The following is an 18,663-nucleotide window of genomic DNA, read 5'->3' as shown; positions in this document are numbered from 1 at the left end:
TAATATGTAAAATACACTGTGAAAGATATTCCAGAAAACAAGAAAATGGAAGCACTGGATAAGAAACCTGGTGACATCATTAATTCACCTCCTTCTTTCAGCTGTCACATCTAATTAGCCACTGTAAGTCACTGTAGTTGTCCTCTATTTCTCATTTTTTTCCATTATTACTTCCTGCCTGAATTATCAACTGAGATTTCTAACTGGTCCCTTTTCCTCCTGTAACTTCCCTATCTATATGCTCCAGTCAGTCACCTTCTTAGCACACAGATCTTACTAGATTCCTCCAGTCCTTCACCTCAGTCTTAGCCTGGCATTCAAAACCTTGCACAATACAGCCTCAGTCTTTCTGTCTGCCTCCATTGTACCTTCTTGCTCCATTCTGTCCACTATTTCGTGCATATCTCATGAACATTTTGGCCTCTGAAGCTCAGCCTAAGACATTCCTTCTGCTACAAAGAATTTTTACCCACATCCACCTCTTCCTAACATTTCTTGACCCAGTCTATGCCTCTCAATTCCTAATGCCACTGCTTTAGTTTAGACCACCTTGAGCCTCCTCTTGAAGATTTCTGAAATAGCCTGCTCGCCCAGGATCCAGTCCACTACTTAGACCAGAAGGCTCATTTCAGAACACAAGTCTGATCATTGCTATCTTCCTGCTAATGTTCTTTCCAATGATTGCCATTGCACTTAATTTATAGTTAAAACTTGTCAGCATGGTGGAGTACACTGAATTGTGTCCTCTCAAAACTCCTCTGTTTGGAGATAGGGCCTGTAAGGAGGAAAATGAGGTTAAATGAGGTCATGAGGACAGGACTCTGATCAGATAGGATTAGTGTCCTTAGAAGAAGTGATACCCAAGAGTGTTCACTCTGTTTCTACTTGCAGGCAGTGGAAAGGCTTAGAGAGAGGGTGGCCACTTACAAGGCAGGAAGACAGCCCTCACCAGAAATCGAATTGGCTGGAATCTTGGTGTTGGACTTTCCAGCCTCCAGAACTGTGAGAAGACATACTTCTGTTGTTAAAGCCACCCATTTCACAATATTCTGTTACAGTGGTCTGAACAGACTAATAGACATAGTGTGTAGTTTTTCTTCCCATAGTTGGGCTGTTATTATCTTCTCCAAACTAATCTATTACCATTCCCCATTGAACATGATGGTTTGCTGATGTCTGCAATGCCTATCTCCTCCTTATGTATCTGGCTAACTCTCACTCTTTCTGCAAAATTGAACTCAGATGGAGTGGCAACCTACTAATGCACTTCCATAATACCTGACAAATACATCTACTGTAAGAGTCATCATGCTGTACAGCAATGACAATTTCCCTGTCTGTTTCCAGGAATAGATTCTTAAGAAAGGGGTTACTTTTTAATCCCTCTCTGCCTATGAGGAGCGTATTAAAGGTTTGAATGAATTTGTGATAATGCTTTTAGTTTACAGAGTACTAGACAGGACTGTCTTCTCTGTCTGCCGTTTGTTAGCTGTTACTCTAAGAAGTTTATCTTTGTTTCTCTTCACATGAATTCTGTCAAGATAATTATACGATGGTTGCAGATTGTTGAAATGATTAATTGTAAAATAGTTTGTGGCCATGGATAGTACGTAAGAAATGCCCAATAACAGCTGGCTGAATCTAAATCCAATCTGTCAATCCTTTGAGGATTAATTCAATTCTACATTTGCAATGAGACCTATATAAAGGTCCATAGGCAGAATTAACTGTTACCTTCCTTTTCCTTTCACAGACTTTGTTTATATTTCAGCATGGGAGTTATCAGAGTTTTGCTAACATCAGAGCGATTTCCACACGTATCTGTTTCCTCTCTGCCAGGGACATGCCTAGTGGGCAGGGAGCAGGTATTTCTATCTCGCTACCTAAAACTGCCTACATGAGTCTCACACGTAGGAGGTGCATATAGGCAGGTACTGCATAGATTTTAGATTTGCATAACATCCCTCACAGTTTATTGCAAAAATGTTAACTAGAGCTGCTTAGTCTGCTACAGTCTCCCCATTTCTGAGTTATTTATCCTTTTATTGATTAGGATTGACCTATAGGCTCTGATACCTTGACAAGGGTTCACTTTTGACTTTAAATGAGATTTCAACTCAAATATGTGACTGAATTAGTCAGTCTAGGCAGCAAGCCAATAAGGAAAAGCACATCCCTCTCCCTCTTCCAAACTTCTGGTCTTCCTCTAGTGCCCCCTGTTGTCAGAATCAAGCCAGGAGCCACGTGGTAAAGGAGAAATGCCCTGTGTGGTGACCCGGCCCCAGCATTGTAAGGCAGAATGTAGAGAGTTTTAGCTGAGACAGTGATCTATCAACTGGCATCTCAATAGTTAAGGAAAAGGAATTAGCTTTTTATATTGCACAATCTCTTAGTTGGTTCGATTTTAATTCAATGTTTCAATCTATGAAAGAGTCAGGGTTTTTGCTGCTTTCATGCAGGGGTGAAGGGATGTTAAACAATTTCCTATTTTGTTATCAAGCAGGTAGGCTTTTGTTTCTAAAGAGCAAATGGTCTATAAAAAAAAAAAAAAGACGACTGTAAGAGTTTGTCTTTGAAGAAATTATCTTAAAATAAAAGAGGACGTCCGGAACAAGGAAAGGATTCTGGAAAGCAAAGTTAAATCCTGGGGAGATTGGATTTCTACTGTTTGATGGCAGAAGTGGTGTGAATTCCAGCATTAGTGCCATTTCAGAATGAAAACAGCTTCTATGCCAGGAAATTGACTGGTGCTAACTCTCTCTAATTAGAATAGTACTGGAGTGCCGGGTACAGTCCTGACAGTGAAGTGTGTTCCTTTGATAAATGAGTTACTAGCTCTATTCTGTTGACTTCCAGATGCAACTTTCAAGGTGGCCTCAGCTAGTAAACAGAGGTAGAAAACATATCCTCATACATTCGCTTCATGCTTGAAAAACAAGCAATTTAGGAGAAGACATCTGGACCTAAATTTGAACAGGACTCAGAGCCCATCAAAACATGGATTTCATGGCTTGGCGTCTGGCTGCTAAGCAACGCACTTCTTACATTCAAAACAGAATTGTAAAAGTAGAATCTTGGTGCCAACTCTGGGTATTTCTCATTGAAAAGGAAATAGCTCTGAAAGTTTTTTTTCGGGACTTAAGATACTTGATTTTCATGAGATGGAAGACCTCAGATCATCTCTTCTCCAGCCTTCTTTTTTTTTTTTTTTTTTTTATGCTCTGAAGTATTAGGCAGAGATTAACTTTGCATTGTGAAATACTCTCAAATGAATGCTGCATAAATGCCTTGAAATATTTTTTTCAGCCCCCTAATTAGTAACACTCTTTTAAATTGGGCACATCTATTGAAAATACACACGCATTTCAAATATTTGCTTCCTGCGAAGTTAGATGTATATACTACAGGGCCAACCACAAATGAAATTTGCTTTCCTAAAAGTATGCTTCTGCTTGGCAAGGAGGCCAGAGAGGGCCCATGTGAAATATTTTCCGTGTGTAGTCTAGTTTGAAAAATGCATGTTCTTATAATACTGACAAAAATTAAGATGGGCCATTAATTTATTTGTCCCTTGCTTTTTATCTATTTAAAATATGCTGTTAGGTTCCAGACCTTGGAAAAATAAGGACAGTTAACTATCCAAACAAAAAACAAATTCAGAAAAAGTAATCGACAAATCGTTGAGAATCACTGAGTAGTTTCCTGTTTTCTGGGAAACAATTAGTAACATTATGGGGCAGGAGGTAGGAAGTAACAGACCTTCTATTAATTTTTATTTATTTTAAAATTATGAAATGTGGATTTGTATTTAAAAATGAAAGTGAACTACTAAAATGACCCACTTTTTGGTGCAATGTGCTTACAAAAGTATTTCTTCCTCTTCCTTTAGAGAACCTCCTTCCATAAACTCTCCAAAGCCTCCTTCTTGGCATCCTCTTGTGATGTAGCAGAGCAAGGAACCCTAGATATGGAAAGTTGCTTACCAAAAAAAAAAAAGGAGCTTGGAAACCAAACAAGACATGGATAGTTTTACAGAACTTTGCTTTTCGCTTTGCAAGGAAGGCTACAAATGAATGTTCTACCGCTTCAAAGACTAATGTTGTGCAGAGGAATTAAAGGATGGCTTCCAGAAAATCACTTAATGAGGAAAAAAATTTTTTCCATTGTGCACAGCACTGAGCACTGCCTGGCTCTCCCTAAACTGCCGCCCTCCAGCATCTTTGTTTACATGTGGTTTACATTAATGTCCACCCTACGAACCACAAGTGTTTCTCTAGTCCAAATTTATCAACACTTTTCCTTCATACCAGGGGTGCCTTGGTAAAAATAGAAGAATTAGGTAGTGAAGCTGTGTGATTCTAAAGTCTCCTGCAATCCATCATTTAATTTCCTATCCTTGTTCTGTTTGCTTCATTTCATACCATGATTTTACATAATACTTCAAAGTTTGTAATCCTTTATTCTGGATGGGTCTGAAACACTTAAAGAATGAGCTTTAGAAGTCAGTTCTTACCAGGCATTTAAGAGGCACGACTTAAAACTGCCAATCAGAGTAGAGTTGTGACAACTGAGGCTTAGAACTATGCGCAAGCCAGGCCCCAAACCAACCCAGACTTTTTGTGTAAATGTCACACTAACGTGGTGGTCAAATACTGTGTAAATAGATACTGCGTTCCTCCCAGAGCCTCTGAGCCTTAAAGATCCTTTTCTTTCCTTCCCCATAACCATCTTTCTTAAAAGGGGGAAATGCTGAGAAAACATTTCTTCCTCCTGTCTTGACTCTTCGCCCAGATCTTCTGCACTGGGGCTTCGGAAACATATTCATCCAAAACCCAAACACGCAAACGGGATGTGACCCTCCCTAGGCGGCGGAGTTGGCCTAGGCAGTGCTTGCGACGCACTGGTACTGGTCGACTAAGCAAAGGAGCTGTTAAGGAACCTCACAAGTTTGTCCTCTCATCTGATTGGGTCTTTATACCCTGCTGGCCCGCCCACATTCCTTCCTTCCCAGGAACTGAGATTCCAAGGTGGACATGTAAGAACTCCATTAGGAATCCAACCCGGAAAAGGAGTCCTTGAGAAACTTTTCCCATCCTTTGTGTAACACAAGGGATTCTAGTAAAAAGGTGTGGACACTTATAAAAGAAGGTCATCGGATAACAGTGACTACCGTAAATGAACCATCCAGCCCTTTCCACTAGGTTGAACAAAGTTATATTTTATTTTCACTGGAAAGAAGACCCATGATCCCAAAGGCAACTTTGTTTTCCTTTCTTTTCCCCATTCAACTGTATCATTTCCCCAAGCATCCTAGTGCCTTCTTATGTTTACGTTCCTATGCCACAGCACCTCAGACTAGATGACATACAGCATGACTGAGTCTTCATCATTACCTAAGCACGTCTTGTCATTTCAGGCAAAAATTTCTGCGGGGCTAACCTGAATACAGGAGCAGAGTTGAAGGCTGGTTGGATTTCCTGCAAGAAGCAGTTAAACACATCCACAGCTGCAGGAGGTTTGAGGAAGCAGCAAAGCTACCAGCAAGATTCCCTTCCACCTACCTCCTAATCCCAGCGCTGGGACCCCCGCATCCCGGCTGGACCTACCTCCCGAGTAAACAGGATAGCTGCGTCGTAGTGCTCCTCATGGTCATCTCCCAGCTGGTTGTGTTGGTGCTGCCACTTGCAAAAGTTCTTGAGTGTGGTGGCCGCGTTCTTGCTCACCTCCAGGCTCTTATCCTTGTCGCCTAGCACCACCACCTTCACCACGGCCAGGCGGATGTGGTTCTCGATGCTAGCATGGCTGTACAGCCTATTGGCGATGGAGGCCAGGGTCAGCAGGTAATGCTGCAGGCCCCGGCCATACAACCGCGCCATGGACGCGTCAGCCACCAGAAGCAGCTCCACCTGGCGGGCCCGGGAGATGGAGCGGCGCCGCCGCCGCCACCACGTCTGCGGTCCTGGGCCCCCAGCGGGCGAGACAGCGGACTGGTCCAAGAGCTGCGAGGCCAGTGCTGCTCGTCCGCCCGGATTGCTGTGCGCCGGAGGACGCTCATGGGGCTCCGGTGTTGACGCGGGGGTCTCGCAGCTGGCGCGAGGCTGCAGGGCCTCGAAGCTGAAGCCCTCGCGGGTGTAGACGTGCAGGATCCGTGCGGACCCATCCCCGTACACGCGCCCGGTTTCCTCCTCCGCCCAGGGTCCACGCAGCAGCGGCTTCAGGGTGTAGCGCGCGTGCTTGACCGCGAAGAAGCCGTCGAGACCCCCACAGAGGTCAAAGACAGCCAGAGAGCGGGGACTGCCGTCCACTGTGCCCCGATAGAAGCAGTGGCTCCGGTGGCGCCAGGGCGCACTCGTCCCGCCTTCTGTGGGCACGAAGCCAGCAGTGCCCACCGAACCATCTCTCTCCAGGTCCAAGAGGAACCTCCGGCCGCCAGCGTAGACGAGGTAGCCCACCTTGCCGCCGCCGGAGTAGAGTTGGTCGATGTTCTGCACGAGTCCCTTGCTGCTGCGCCGCTGCGCCAGGGGGTGCGGGTGGCCGGGAGGCTCGGTCCGCTCCTGCACCTCCTCCCCCTGCCGCCGGCGGGGCTGGGCGGCTGCTGCAGCAGTCGCAGGCTGCCCGGCTTTATCCTGGGCAGGTGCTGCGGCGGGGCCGGCCGCGGCCAGCGGCAGGCGGAACGCGCACAGCAGCAGGGACGCCCACCCGAGCAGCATAGTGCGCTGCCCACGGGGAGGGGCTGCGCGACTGGGACTTTATGGGTATTTGTTATTTGCTATGAAGTTAACGGGGCGGGGGATGGGGACACACACACACTTGCTTGCAGGATTGAGTCAAGTGTCGGAGGGAGGGGGGCCCGGCAGCAGCGCCAGCCTGTCCCGGCTGCGGTGCCAGCGTGCGAACTTTTCTTTGTTGCTTGGGAAAATGTTTGGATTCGTGCTCCAGAAAGAAGAGGAGGAAAAAAAAAAAAAAAAAAAAAAAAGATTAAAGAAAAAAAAAAAAAAGTCGGATAGTGGAGATTCAGCAAATAAGGGAAAAGGAAAAAAACAAAAACCAAAAAACCACCAAATGCAGGCACGATCGCTGTTCCAAGAAAAGTAAGGAAAGGTACCGCGCACCGGGTTGGCAACTGGTGCGCGCAGCCTCCCGCCCCCGCGCTGCGCTGGACAAGCCGGCTGCGGAGGTTCCAAGCTCCGGGGCCCACTTCCTTTCTTATTTTGTGGGTTTCCTTGGCTCTGCTGGGACCAGGAGGAAGGGAAGAAAGAGACGGGGAAAAGCCATAAAAATTAAAACAAAAATGCAGGGGGCAGCCTGAGGCGAGCTGGTGAAGCGGCGTGTCTGTGTCCCTTCGGCTGCGGTGTCTTCCTGCCCGCCGTCATCCCCAGTCGGCCGCTGCGAGCGCCGAGAGCAGCGCGAGCGCTGTGAAGATGCGAGGAGGTGGAACAATGAATTTATAGCGGCATGCCATCCTGCAATGGCAATTTCAACAATTCGTCACTGCACGCTGCCTCTTAAAGGGAGAGCTTCCCCCACCACTCCCACCCTTCCCAGACCGCGCCTAATCAGATGGGGGAGGGCAAAAGAGGAGGGTGATCGAGGAAAGGGAGACGAAGTAGGAGAAAGGGACTGGGACCCGGCGAGGTGGAAGGAGGGACGAGGGGGAAAAAAAGTAATGGGGCAAGAAAAACAGATTTCCTTGGCCACTTTTAAAGCCACAGCGGCTCCGGGTCTGTCTGATATTTCACAACCATTTGGGGTTGGCTAACCTTGGCTTACCTCATCTCCTGAACGGGTGTTCTGGTGTGTTTTTAAAGTTATTGAGACGTTTCAAGTCTCTCCCTGCCTCCTTCTTTCCTGCTTTCCTCGCCCTCGGTGGGAAGTTCCTGCCGCAAGTTTTTCCTCTTTGCACACCCGTGCGCTCTGACCTCGCAGATCCTGCAACTGCACCAGCCAGAGATTTTCAGCTTCACATGCGTCCCCTACCCACCGCGTTCCCTTCGCTTCCTCCCCTCCGTCCCGGCACCCGGTTTCCTCCCTCCCCATTCTCCAGCCTCTTAGTGCTTTGACGCTCGCCGGATTCGGGCTCCGGGTGACTAACTTCTCCCGGCCACCAGCAGAGAGGTGAGCCCAGGGCGCTTCCTGGCGCTTCGCGGAACCCCGGGGCAACAACGCCCGCCGCTTGGGAACTCCGCAGCTTTGTGTGCAAACCGCGGGCTCCCAGCTTTTCTCCAGCACGCCTTTCGTCAGGGTCCACAATCTGTCCCTTAATCCCAGCCCACTGGAACTTCCTTTGCTCTAAAAAGGCAGGGCGGGAAAGAGTTAACTCTTAAAGGGAATTCCGCTCATTTTTTTTTTCCCGAAAGATTTTAAAATTTTGCGCTCACACTTTTATTTCTTTGCTTAAATGATAATTTAATAATAAATTCCTATATCTGTTTTTGTCTCTTCTAAAGCAACCGCTTATCGCCATAGGCCTTGACCTGCCTTCATTCTCAGAAATTCCTTTTAGAAGAAAAAGAATACTTTCGGCGGAAGGAAGATTGGTGCTTATTAGTACGCGGGTGGCATTATCACTGCTAGTCATTTTCTCTGACCTCTTTGTTTCCTCTAATTATCATTCTAAGAAGGGAGAAGGAAAACCCCACGACTTATGGTTAGAAGGTCTACCTTCTACTGTAGGGGTAAGAGCTCCCTCCATCCCCAAATTATTCTTCAGGCTAATTAACTAATGCACCAGTGAAAAATGAATGTGGTGTAATTTGTACATTTCCATCTTTTTCTACGTTTAACTTTGGTGATGCTGGAGATAGCAGGGCAGGGGATAGCAAGGCCCCAAGCTGATCACTTTCTCTGGGACGGAAAGATCAGGGTCCAGGGCTGGATGGAGGTGCTTAGAGTGGCAATAATCCTCTGGAAGGAATTTCAGAATTGCCTGGCGACAATGCCTATTGCCCTGTGCCTGAAACACCCTCTGGAGTCTTGTGAGGGGCCAATGTAACATCTTGTTTTAACTTAGAAATTAAGAAATCATTGGGGCCTTAGGGACACCCAACAGCCCCTGATGGATTCTGAAACACATCAGGACCAGGGAGGAATTTACTATTGCTGAAGGCCATTGCTTTATAATTCCACAATGCCTCAGCCTCTCAGTGGCCAGTTGCCCCAGGCCAATGCTAACAGCTGGATGGGTCAGCATAGGAGGTTCCAGCCATATTCTCTATCTCACCAAGGCCTGTGAGCCTTGCCTTAACCATTCTCTCTCGTGGTCTTTGCTTTGCACCTACAAATAGCAAACTTTATCTTTTTAACCAGGTACAGTGAAAAAGGGTCCAATATTTGGCACTAAGCACCATTTCTAATACAACCTTGATTCAATAAATTTAATCATTTCGTCATTGTTCATGTCAAAGAATCATTTTGATAGGCATTTTAGGCGACAGTGGTTAAAATTTGTTAATTACAATTATTTTCACAGACAGATTTATTATTTAGGATTTCAGGAAATTCCAACAGATTATCTTTTCTTTGATGGTCTTGAACTCATAGCCTCCAGGGATTCTCCCACCTCAGCCTCCTGATTACCTGTGATTGCAGGCATGAGACACAATGCCAGCTTGAATTTTCTTCTTAATGGAGCTTTTCTCCTCTTTCACAAGCACTGTGCTGAATCCTGAATCTGAATTTTAAGCCTTTAAGTTTAATTACATAGTGACATGTGTACTCAGTTTATGCAAATATTTAAAAATACATGGGGAGAATAGGATAGACACAGATAAAGTTCCAAACATGAATATCAAGCACAGAATATTTACTAGAGCTACATATTCACAAGGAAATAAATACTAAATCTTATGAATACAATGAGTAAATTCTTATATCTCAGAAAATTTCTACTTGGATATAATTTTTTTTTTTTTTAGAAAAGAACTTGGACACTTTAGAAACTTCATTTGGTAGTGTTTTTAAAACATTACACTAGTAGATTAGGATGAGTTGCTACGTTGTGGGAAAAATTACTATCTGTCACTCTAAGGAAGTGATTTGCACTGGATAAAAGTAGCTGAACTTTTTATTTTTACAGTAGAAAGAAAAATATATTAGCAGTCATGTTTAAGTAGACTAATTGCTACTTATTCTAAGTAACAGTTTTATTTGTGCATATTTAACGAGAAATTTATACAGTATATGATCACAAATACCATTGATAGATGATTGTACATTTCCCAAAAGGAAGAAGGACTTACTACTCCGGAATGTTAGAATTTATCTTGGAGATCAGGTAGGGCAACTTCCTCCATCTAACAGTGAAAAGCTGAGACCTAGATGCCAAAATGGCTTGCCTGTGGATAAAAAGTCCAGTAGCGGCCGAATGTCCTGAAACCTAAATCTCCCAGCTCCTAATGTGGGCTCATTCTACAACACCTCTTACGACGTATCCAGCTTAACAAGTATCTGTCAAGGTCCTACTGCAAAGTCCTTTATGAGGCTCTCTGGAGGCATGAGAAGATGAACAAGTCATGCGTAATGTTTGGAGGAAACTCACAGTTTAGAGATGGAGCCATTTGTGTAATAGATGCACAGAAAACAAACCGGAAAATGCAAATATAGAGGGAGAAAAAGCAAGAGAATTGCTCCTGCAGGTGCTCTGAGCCCTGTATTTCCAATATAGCTCCACTCCATAGATTTGTATACTCTTGTAAGTAGTATTTTCTCAAATTTCCATTTGCTAAAGTGTCATTTCCTACCCCCACCCCAAACTATGATTTTAATGGTAAGAGTGAGGAAATATCTGACAGTAAAATATTCCCTTCCAGCCAAACACCTGCTCCCTACCTCCCATGTAGAAGAATTACAGTCTCGACTCTGCGTTTTTCTTTCCCACATCAAGATCCCTACCCTAGGCCTGCTGAATTGGAAACCCTTTTAGTATCAGCCCCCTTGGTGGTAGCAGGGTGTGTGGATTCTGCGGGTAAGATCTCCACTACTAAGCTCCACTACTGCGTGGGATCATTAATGAATGCCTTAAAGACTCTGGGTGAGCTTTTTCCTTTCGTGACACTCGCTTTGCAAATTCTAGTTTTTAGAGGGCTTTGCTTCAAAACCAAAGGTTACACTTTGGGAGCAATTCTAGCTTTGATAAGAACTCTTCATTTCTAGAGGGTGAAACTACACTTAAATAGTCCTTGTTCACTCCTTTCCCAGCTCTTTTCCCCCCGTCCATCCCCTCTGATATTTACAATGGCAGAACATGTATCCTGATGCACTAATGCATGTATACCCAATCTCATATGCATTAGTACACACAATACATATCAGCACGCATGTGTCACACACGTACTCACTTGAACTCACGTTTCCCTCTAGGCTGCACTGATGGCTTGATAGAAATCCTAATTAGAGCTCAGATAATAGAAGAGGGGATCAAACCAATCATCCTCTGCCTTCACGAAGAAAACTTTCTAGAGACCTGTGTTGTAGAGATTCTTTTATTTCCCCCCTCAGGAAACCTTACTGAATGCCTGATAAAACTCGAAACCATCTTCTCTACTATCTGATTAGGACATGTTACAAAACAATCTATCTATTGTGAGGGATAACATATGCTTTAGAATCTGTTTTACTTAATATTATAGAAAATATATTTCTGGAAAAGCCAGATTTTCATTTTTTATGCACAGTAATTTTATACTATATAGAAGTCTTCAAATGAATAATGTACATATGTATTATTTAAGACATACAGGTGTTATCTGTAAAGTAAAACCGACAAGTCATTTTTTATGCTGACCAGCTGTGAAATGTTGTTTTAGCTTTTCTCACACAATTATGCACATATTACTTGCTTTTATGAGTTACTTGAGTTCTATTTTTTCTTTATTTTCCCAAAATCATCAAAAATCAAACCTTACTAGAAACACATGGAAAGTCAGGAATTTCCAGCAGAAGTAATTTGAAACATTTGAGGTTTTCTTTCCTTTCTTTCATAATGGCAAATTTCAAGCAAAGTGTTCAAATTACTTACTGAGTAGTAGCTGTAATTGTAGTAGGAGTTGTTTCTCGGTTCTATAATTGCATTTTTGTTTTTTTACAGTTAAGGTTGTATCTTAACATCGCCTTGCTCAAGCTCTAGAATATTACCATGTTCCTCAAAACTATTTGGTCTCTCCATGTTAGATATATTCTTCTGGTAAATAAGGTAAGAACTTGCAGTAAGTTCACACAAAGCTGATAAATATCAGTTGGTTACAGTCTCACCCCTGGCAAGTAGGGAAATGGAAACTGTAGCTTCTTGATAAATGTAATTATCTCCTACCCATGATGTTGGGGTCATTGCAAGTTGCTTATGTAGTCAGTGGAAGACAATATACAGTATCTTTTTTCAGACTCTCCATACACTATTACATAGCTCTCTCATACTACACCTTTCCTAGTCAGGGACTAACAGGTGGAAGAGTAGTTACCTGTGTTACACTCCTAGACCTGAGTTCAAGTAAATACATTACAGTTTTTTCTCACTTTTTTATTTGACTTAGGAGGAGTTGCTCTTCCTACATCTCTGCTTCTTACTGTGTTAAATCAAGTTGGAAACAGGAAGTCATAATGCACTGTCACTGGCTGAATGAAGATTTGACTCTAAGTCCCAGGAAGGAACCCTCTTCCAGAAACTCACCATCAACTCTCCCCCTTTTCTCCTTCCAGCTGACCCAACCTGGACCTGTTGGAAACTTCTGCTTCACCACTATGTCCCAGGGTCCCAAATGCCCCAGGGTCCCAAAAAGATTGACCCCTCTGACCTTTGAAAATATGAGCACATGAGCTTGAGGCAGCAGGAAAAGAGGAAGTGGGCTTTGACTGATTTACAATTCGGGGAACTAACTCTTGCCCATAGCTTCTAGTGTGGTTCTTTCCAAGAGCCAGACTACCACTTTTGCTCCTCTCCTTTTCTCATTTCAGGACCCTCTTCCAATCCATCTATACCCTTTCCAGTTTATGTTAGTGATAAAACAAGACTCCCCCATCCTTTAAGGAGGTGGAGCATCAGAATCTTTTCAGAATGGAGGTGGAGAGGAAAGGATTCAGTTGTGGGACCCTCATTTGTGAGACTCAAGCCCTTGTTCAAAATCATCTTCTCAGATAAATCCCCACCAGATCTGCCCAGAAAGTTTATCAGACCCTTGATGGCCCATGTCATTTTGGTTCCAAATGTTTCAGGTGAATTTTGAACGGCACCTGAAAAAGTTATTCTGACTTGTGACACAGAATTCATTACCGATAGTTGGCTATAAATTACTAAATTTATATTTATAATTAACTATATAATCTCTAGCGTGTTTTTTTGCACCTCAGACTCACACTTATTTCTGATAAGCATTAATCATATAAGCAATTATTTCATTCATCTATTAGCTTAGTAGGTGTCTTCCTTTCTTTTAGAAAATTCAATTGAGGAAAATGGTGCAGATTGAATCTAAGAAAGGTAGAGGCATTAACATAGGGAAACTGGCCAGTATGACACAGAGAAAGTCTCTTACATATGTGGTATAGCTAAACTCCACAGAAGTTTCAGATAATCCATAAATAACTTGAACAAATTGCTGGTATTCAGAGCATTAAAGAGCAAAGTAACCTGATTAGAGTCTCTGCTAGCTTCCAGCCAACCAGTTTACCTTCCAAAAAATGCAAAACAGTGTCTTGAGATTATGAGATTCTTTTTCCCCTCTTTTCTATCATAAATTTCACTTTTGCTTTTGGTTGTTGGCAGGAGTCTAATGGTTGGGTCCCTCCTACATAAGTAAACTTTTTGCATGCTAAGGATAATAACGTCTCAGAATTATTTTTGGCTAACGTCTCTTTCTTCTTTCCACATTCTTTTCTTTTCTTCCTCTTTTTCTTTCCGTCTTTGCCATAGAATGTATATTCTATGAAACCAGGGACCATGCGTGTCTTCCTCACCATGGTATCTCCAGTTTCTAGTTCAGTAACTAGCAAGTTGGAGGCATGCCTGGACACATGTAAAATATGCAAAACACATATGTTAACTATTTTTAAAAATTATGTATGTGGGTGCTTACTGATATTTTTCCTGTTGCTCTTCGTTACCATCCTTTTTTCTAATAATAAAAGCACACCTTTCCAAGGAAAGTCAATCCATGTGTTTGAATAAAGCTGACTGCTTTTCTTCAGATCTGGATACTGGATACCAAGCCTGACAAGTCAGAGTGCCTCGTACATCTGGCCAGAGCTGATGGTTCTGGGAAGAGCTCTGCCCACTGGACATTTGCTCAAACCATTAGCCGAAAGCACTTTTTCTCCGGGATCAGACAATCTAAGGATCATGCATTAAGAAGGGAAGTCGAACTGCTGTACCAAATACCTTTAAATTCTCAATGGTTTCACATAAAGTGTATTCTTTGCTCCTGTCACTGTCCCTTGTCGGTTGATGGCCAGCACAGTAGTGATCCATGCGGTAGGAGCTCAAGCTTGCTCCATCCTGTAGTCCTTCCCCCCAGCTGCTTCCAAGGCTGATGCAGAAAGGGAAGAAAGAGAAAGAGATAGTAGAGAAGACACACTCTCCCTTGCTTGCCTCTTCCTGGAAGTAGCATACTTCTGGTCCATTGGCAGAAATACAGTCCATATGGCAGTAATAGCCCTATGACCCCACTCAGATGTAAAGATGGGAGTGGGAAGCTGAAAAATACAAACCAGTAGTGAACCAAGAAGAAGAAAGAGGGGGAAACATCTAGCCGGTCTCTGCTGATTGCCATTTTATCTCAGAGATCCCACCAAATGGGAAAAGTCTAAGAATGAAGTTGAACAGAGATAAGAAAGGGAGAAGGCAGGAGAAAGTAGAAAAGAGAGGAGAGAAAAAGGGGACGATAAATAATCAGAATCCTCGAATCCAGTAATGTTAATAATATTCTTTTGTTTAAGTAAGTTTAATTAGGGATTCTGTCACCTAAAGCAGAAATAACCTGGTTAACATACTACTTTGTCCTGACCATGTTATGTCTAGCCCCTAGCTCAGTCCTTTGCATGTATTAGATAATCTAAATATTTTTGGTATCAAAGAGCATAAGTACGAATACTTAATATTAACAGATTGAGCTGAAACTGTGTGTAGTTATTGGTGTGATGTTAACTAACAAGCTTATCTCTTACATTATTCCTAAAAAGTGTAGTCTCAGGTAACTAATAAGTGTGCAACATTTATTCTATTATTGTAGTTCCTGTTTTTCTGTTGTCACTTACCTATGAATGTCACTTACCTGCTGGTCTATGTAAAAACTGTCAACGCCTTTTATCGGGGTGGGTATACTAAATATAAAATTTTTACATTCATAATTAATCAAAACCGAGATTTCCACTGTAATTCTATCATTCTAAGCTTGCTTAGTCTTACTAAATACCATAATTATCTGTAAAATCCTGGAATGTAAGGACATTAACCTTCCTCCAGTGTTTATTCTGAAGAAATCAATTGGCTAGCCTTCCTCATCTCAGTGCGTGACCTTGCAGTATAGAAAATCGTGGCTCTTAAACAGTGAGAGCTAACTGCCTGGCTGAACATCATAACAAAATTATTCTACCAAACAACAAGGCATGGAAGGAGAACATTCACTATGTTTTAACTTTCTGTATGGTTAAGCACACCTTGCCGAAACAAGCAGCCAAAATGCCTGAGTTTATGTCCTAGCCTAGGCACTATCTGGGATCCTGGGGAAGTTATTTAGATACTTTGTGTACTTTTTTCCTCATCTGCAAAAGAGTGATAGTTATAACACATGCCTCATTGAGTTTTTATGAAGGTGAGCAAGGTTAAGAATTTGAATATGTGTGAAATACCTAGAACATGGCAAAGAAATAATAAATGTATTATTGTTATTTTAAATTACTCACTATAGCAGTTAAGGGTTTTAACTCTTTCATATTCACTTAAATTTTGCCTCAGAGATTACCTCTGACTTTGTTCTGATAGAAGTTTTTGGAAGAGAATCACTAAGGCTGTGAGGAATAAAGAAGCTTAAGACATTCCAGTTACTAAGGCTGGAGAAAAGTCTGATGCAAATAAGTGGAAAATCCAAAAAGGTGTATAAAGATGCACGACTTCTATGTGGACTACATATAGAGAAAAATTTTAAAAAGCAGTGCATCCTTTCCGTTAATGTCCTTTTGTATTTATAGTCCCTGATAGTGTTAAAGCCATTTGTGTGCTTATTTTTCTGTTGCTCCTGTCGCATGCCAGGCTACCGTCACACAGAGCATGAGGACTCCATCTACACATGCCTCCAGTGCCTAGCACATCGGACTTTACAGTTTTTTGACAAACATTGGTTTAATGATTTTCGATTAAATCAATCTCATATAGTCCCATAGAGTCTAGGTGAGGAGAGAGAATATATATACATATATTACATATGTATGTACATATGTACATACATATGTAATATTGGTTTAACTTAAAGAAAAAGAATTATAGCTTAAGAAAATAATCATGACTATCTATAACTCAGTTTAATAGAAACTTTTGTGTTCTAGAGCTCCATACCTCGAAGAAAACTCAGGTAGTGATATGGTTTGACTGTGCTCCATCCAAATCTTGAATTGTAATCCCCATGTGTCGAGGGAGGGACTTGGTGGGAGGTGATTGGATCATGGTACAGTTTCCTTCATGCTGTTCTCTTGATAGTGAGTGAGTTCTCACAAGATCTGACGGTTTAGAAGTGTGTGGCTTCCTTTGCTGTTTCTCTCTCCTGCTGCCATGAAAGATGGGCCTTGCTTCAAGAAGGCCCAAAGATGGGCCTTCTTGTGACTGCAAACTTGTGACTGCAAGTTTCCTTGAGGCCTCCCCAGCCATGTGAAACTGGGAGTCAATTAAACCTCTTTCCTTCATAAAATACCCAGTCTCAGGTAATACCTTTATAGCAGTGTGAGAACGGACTAATACAGGTAGTAATAAATGGTATTGATTGCTTTTAACTTGAGGGAAAAGTCAATGACTCTTATCTTTCCCATCACATAATGTAACATTTGACCCTTAGGATTAGTGTATATGGTATTCACATTTTCAGTCTCTGAGTGGTTTCCTGAAGATCTTAGATGCATAGTACACAGCAATTCATAATTTGAAATGTGATCAGCCTATGCAGTTGAATGGCATTTCTTGTTCTAGGTTTTGTTGGTTTGTTTGTCTTGGTTTGAATACTCATTGTCACATAGCAAGTAGCTAAGGTAAATAGATTAAAGAAAAGCTAAAGCCACAACTCTGTTCCTTTGAAAGAGATATTCCTCCTAAAAAGGTTAGCTATTATTGTTGGGGGTGGAAATGATGAGAATGTAAATAAGTGCAAGACAGTTGTGTTTTAAGACATAAAGTAAAACAGATAGATTTAAAAAGGGAATTCAGTAATGGCTCAGATCTAACATGGGAATAATCTCAATTATACTGCGGACAGGTAGAAGAAAAGGTGGTAGATGAGATAGCGCCTCCAGGCAGCTCATCCATTGCAGAATTCACTCATCAATAAATGCTTGGGAGAAGTTGTAAAATGGCCAAATGTGTTATTACACACAAAAAACCACATCTGTGAGGTTCCGTTAAAATGAGGTTGAAGAGAGAGAGTCAAGAGTGCAAACATTTCAACGAAGCTACAGTTGGTAAAGGCAAGTTGTAGGCAGCTAAACTAGGGATACCTGTAGTAAATGTTGCTTTTAGACTTCCAGAAACATTTTATAGTTTTTGCCACATGTGAGATCAACAAATGCATTGTTTGACTTACTGCCCCACATGTGTTCTCTTGACGGGAAGAAACTCATAGAAAAGAAATAATACGTTTAATAAAGAAAATACTGGCCTATGTTACAAGAAAATACTTTCCCAAATATTCATCCATGAGATGGGTAAGAAAACACCAGGATTTATGGAAGCCAAGGATAAACTGACTCATCCACTTTTGTGGCAATGCAGCATATTTTGGGATTAAGACTCACTTGTTTCCCTGTTCTGCCATTTCCCAATATTAAGGAACTTGAATAGGAACTCGCTGAATGTTTATTGACATTCCATTAAAAAGAGCATAAGACACAGCCAAAATTTTTTTCCCTTCAAAAATGTTCACAAGTACGTTGAGCTAAGGTGGTATTTTAAAACATGTGGGTTCTCAATATTTTCTTGACATATCTGTAAGAGTAGGAGAGCATATTTTCTCTTTCTTTATATGTGTATTGACCAAGGAGAAATAAACTTCCAGCCTCTAGAAAGCAGTGAATCTCAAATATTTTGGGGCCCTTTTATGCCTTTAAAAACTCTCAAGGACCCCCAGAACTTTTGTTTATGTAGATTGTATCTGCTAATATTTACCACACTAGAAATTACAACTGAAAAAATAAATATTTGTTAATAACAATACCACAATTATTATATGCTAATGTAGGTAACACTCTTATGGCAAATAATCATATTCTCCAAAACCAAAAAGAATTAGTGAAACAAATGGTGGTGTTTGATATATGGACAAGTTTCTTTATAGAAGATAGCTGGATTCTAATATCTTATCCTGTATTTAATCATTTTAACATCACATGTACTCTCCAGGAAACTCCACTGTAATATCTTTGTGTTGTTACAAGAACTTTTTTTTTTTTTTTTTTGAGGCGGAGTCTCCCTCTGTC

At 42.0% G+C, this 18,663-nt stretch overlaps 1 protein-coding gene across 3 annotated transcripts in view; it reads right to left on the bottom strand.

The window, feature by feature from the left end:
• The window catches only part of ADAMTS5 (ADAM metallopeptidase with thrombospondin type 1 motif 5), a 48,905-nt gene extending 40,686 nt beyond the window's left edge, over positions 1 to 8,219 (bottom strand). For 2 of the 3 annotated variants that reach the window (XM_065541436.2, XM_074034181.1), the window contains exons 1-2: positions 7,771 to 8,219; positions 5,607 to 7,463 (exon numbers count right to left, since the gene is read on the bottom strand). In XM_065541436.2, the coding sequence (XP_065397508.1) occupies positions 5,607 to 6,710 (1,104 nt within the window). In that variant the 5' untranslated portion in view covers positions 6,711 to 7,463; positions 7,771 to 8,219. The remainder of the gene's footprint in view (positions 1 to 5,606; positions 7,464 to 7,770) is intronic. The other variant, XM_045389205.3, reaches the window with a different exon arrangement.
• Positions 8,220 to 18,663: the final 10,444 nt, after the last annotated feature.

Source organism: Macaca fascicularis, chromosome 3, assembly GCF_037993035.2.
Source record: "Macaca fascicularis isolate 582-1 chromosome 3, T2T-MFA8v1.1".
Lineage (NCBI taxonomy): Eukaryota > Metazoa > Chordata > Mammalia > Primates > Cercopithecidae > Macaca > Macaca fascicularis.
Note: the sequence above shows the minus strand (reverse complement) of the source record. Positions and strands in the feature narration are given on the sequence as shown.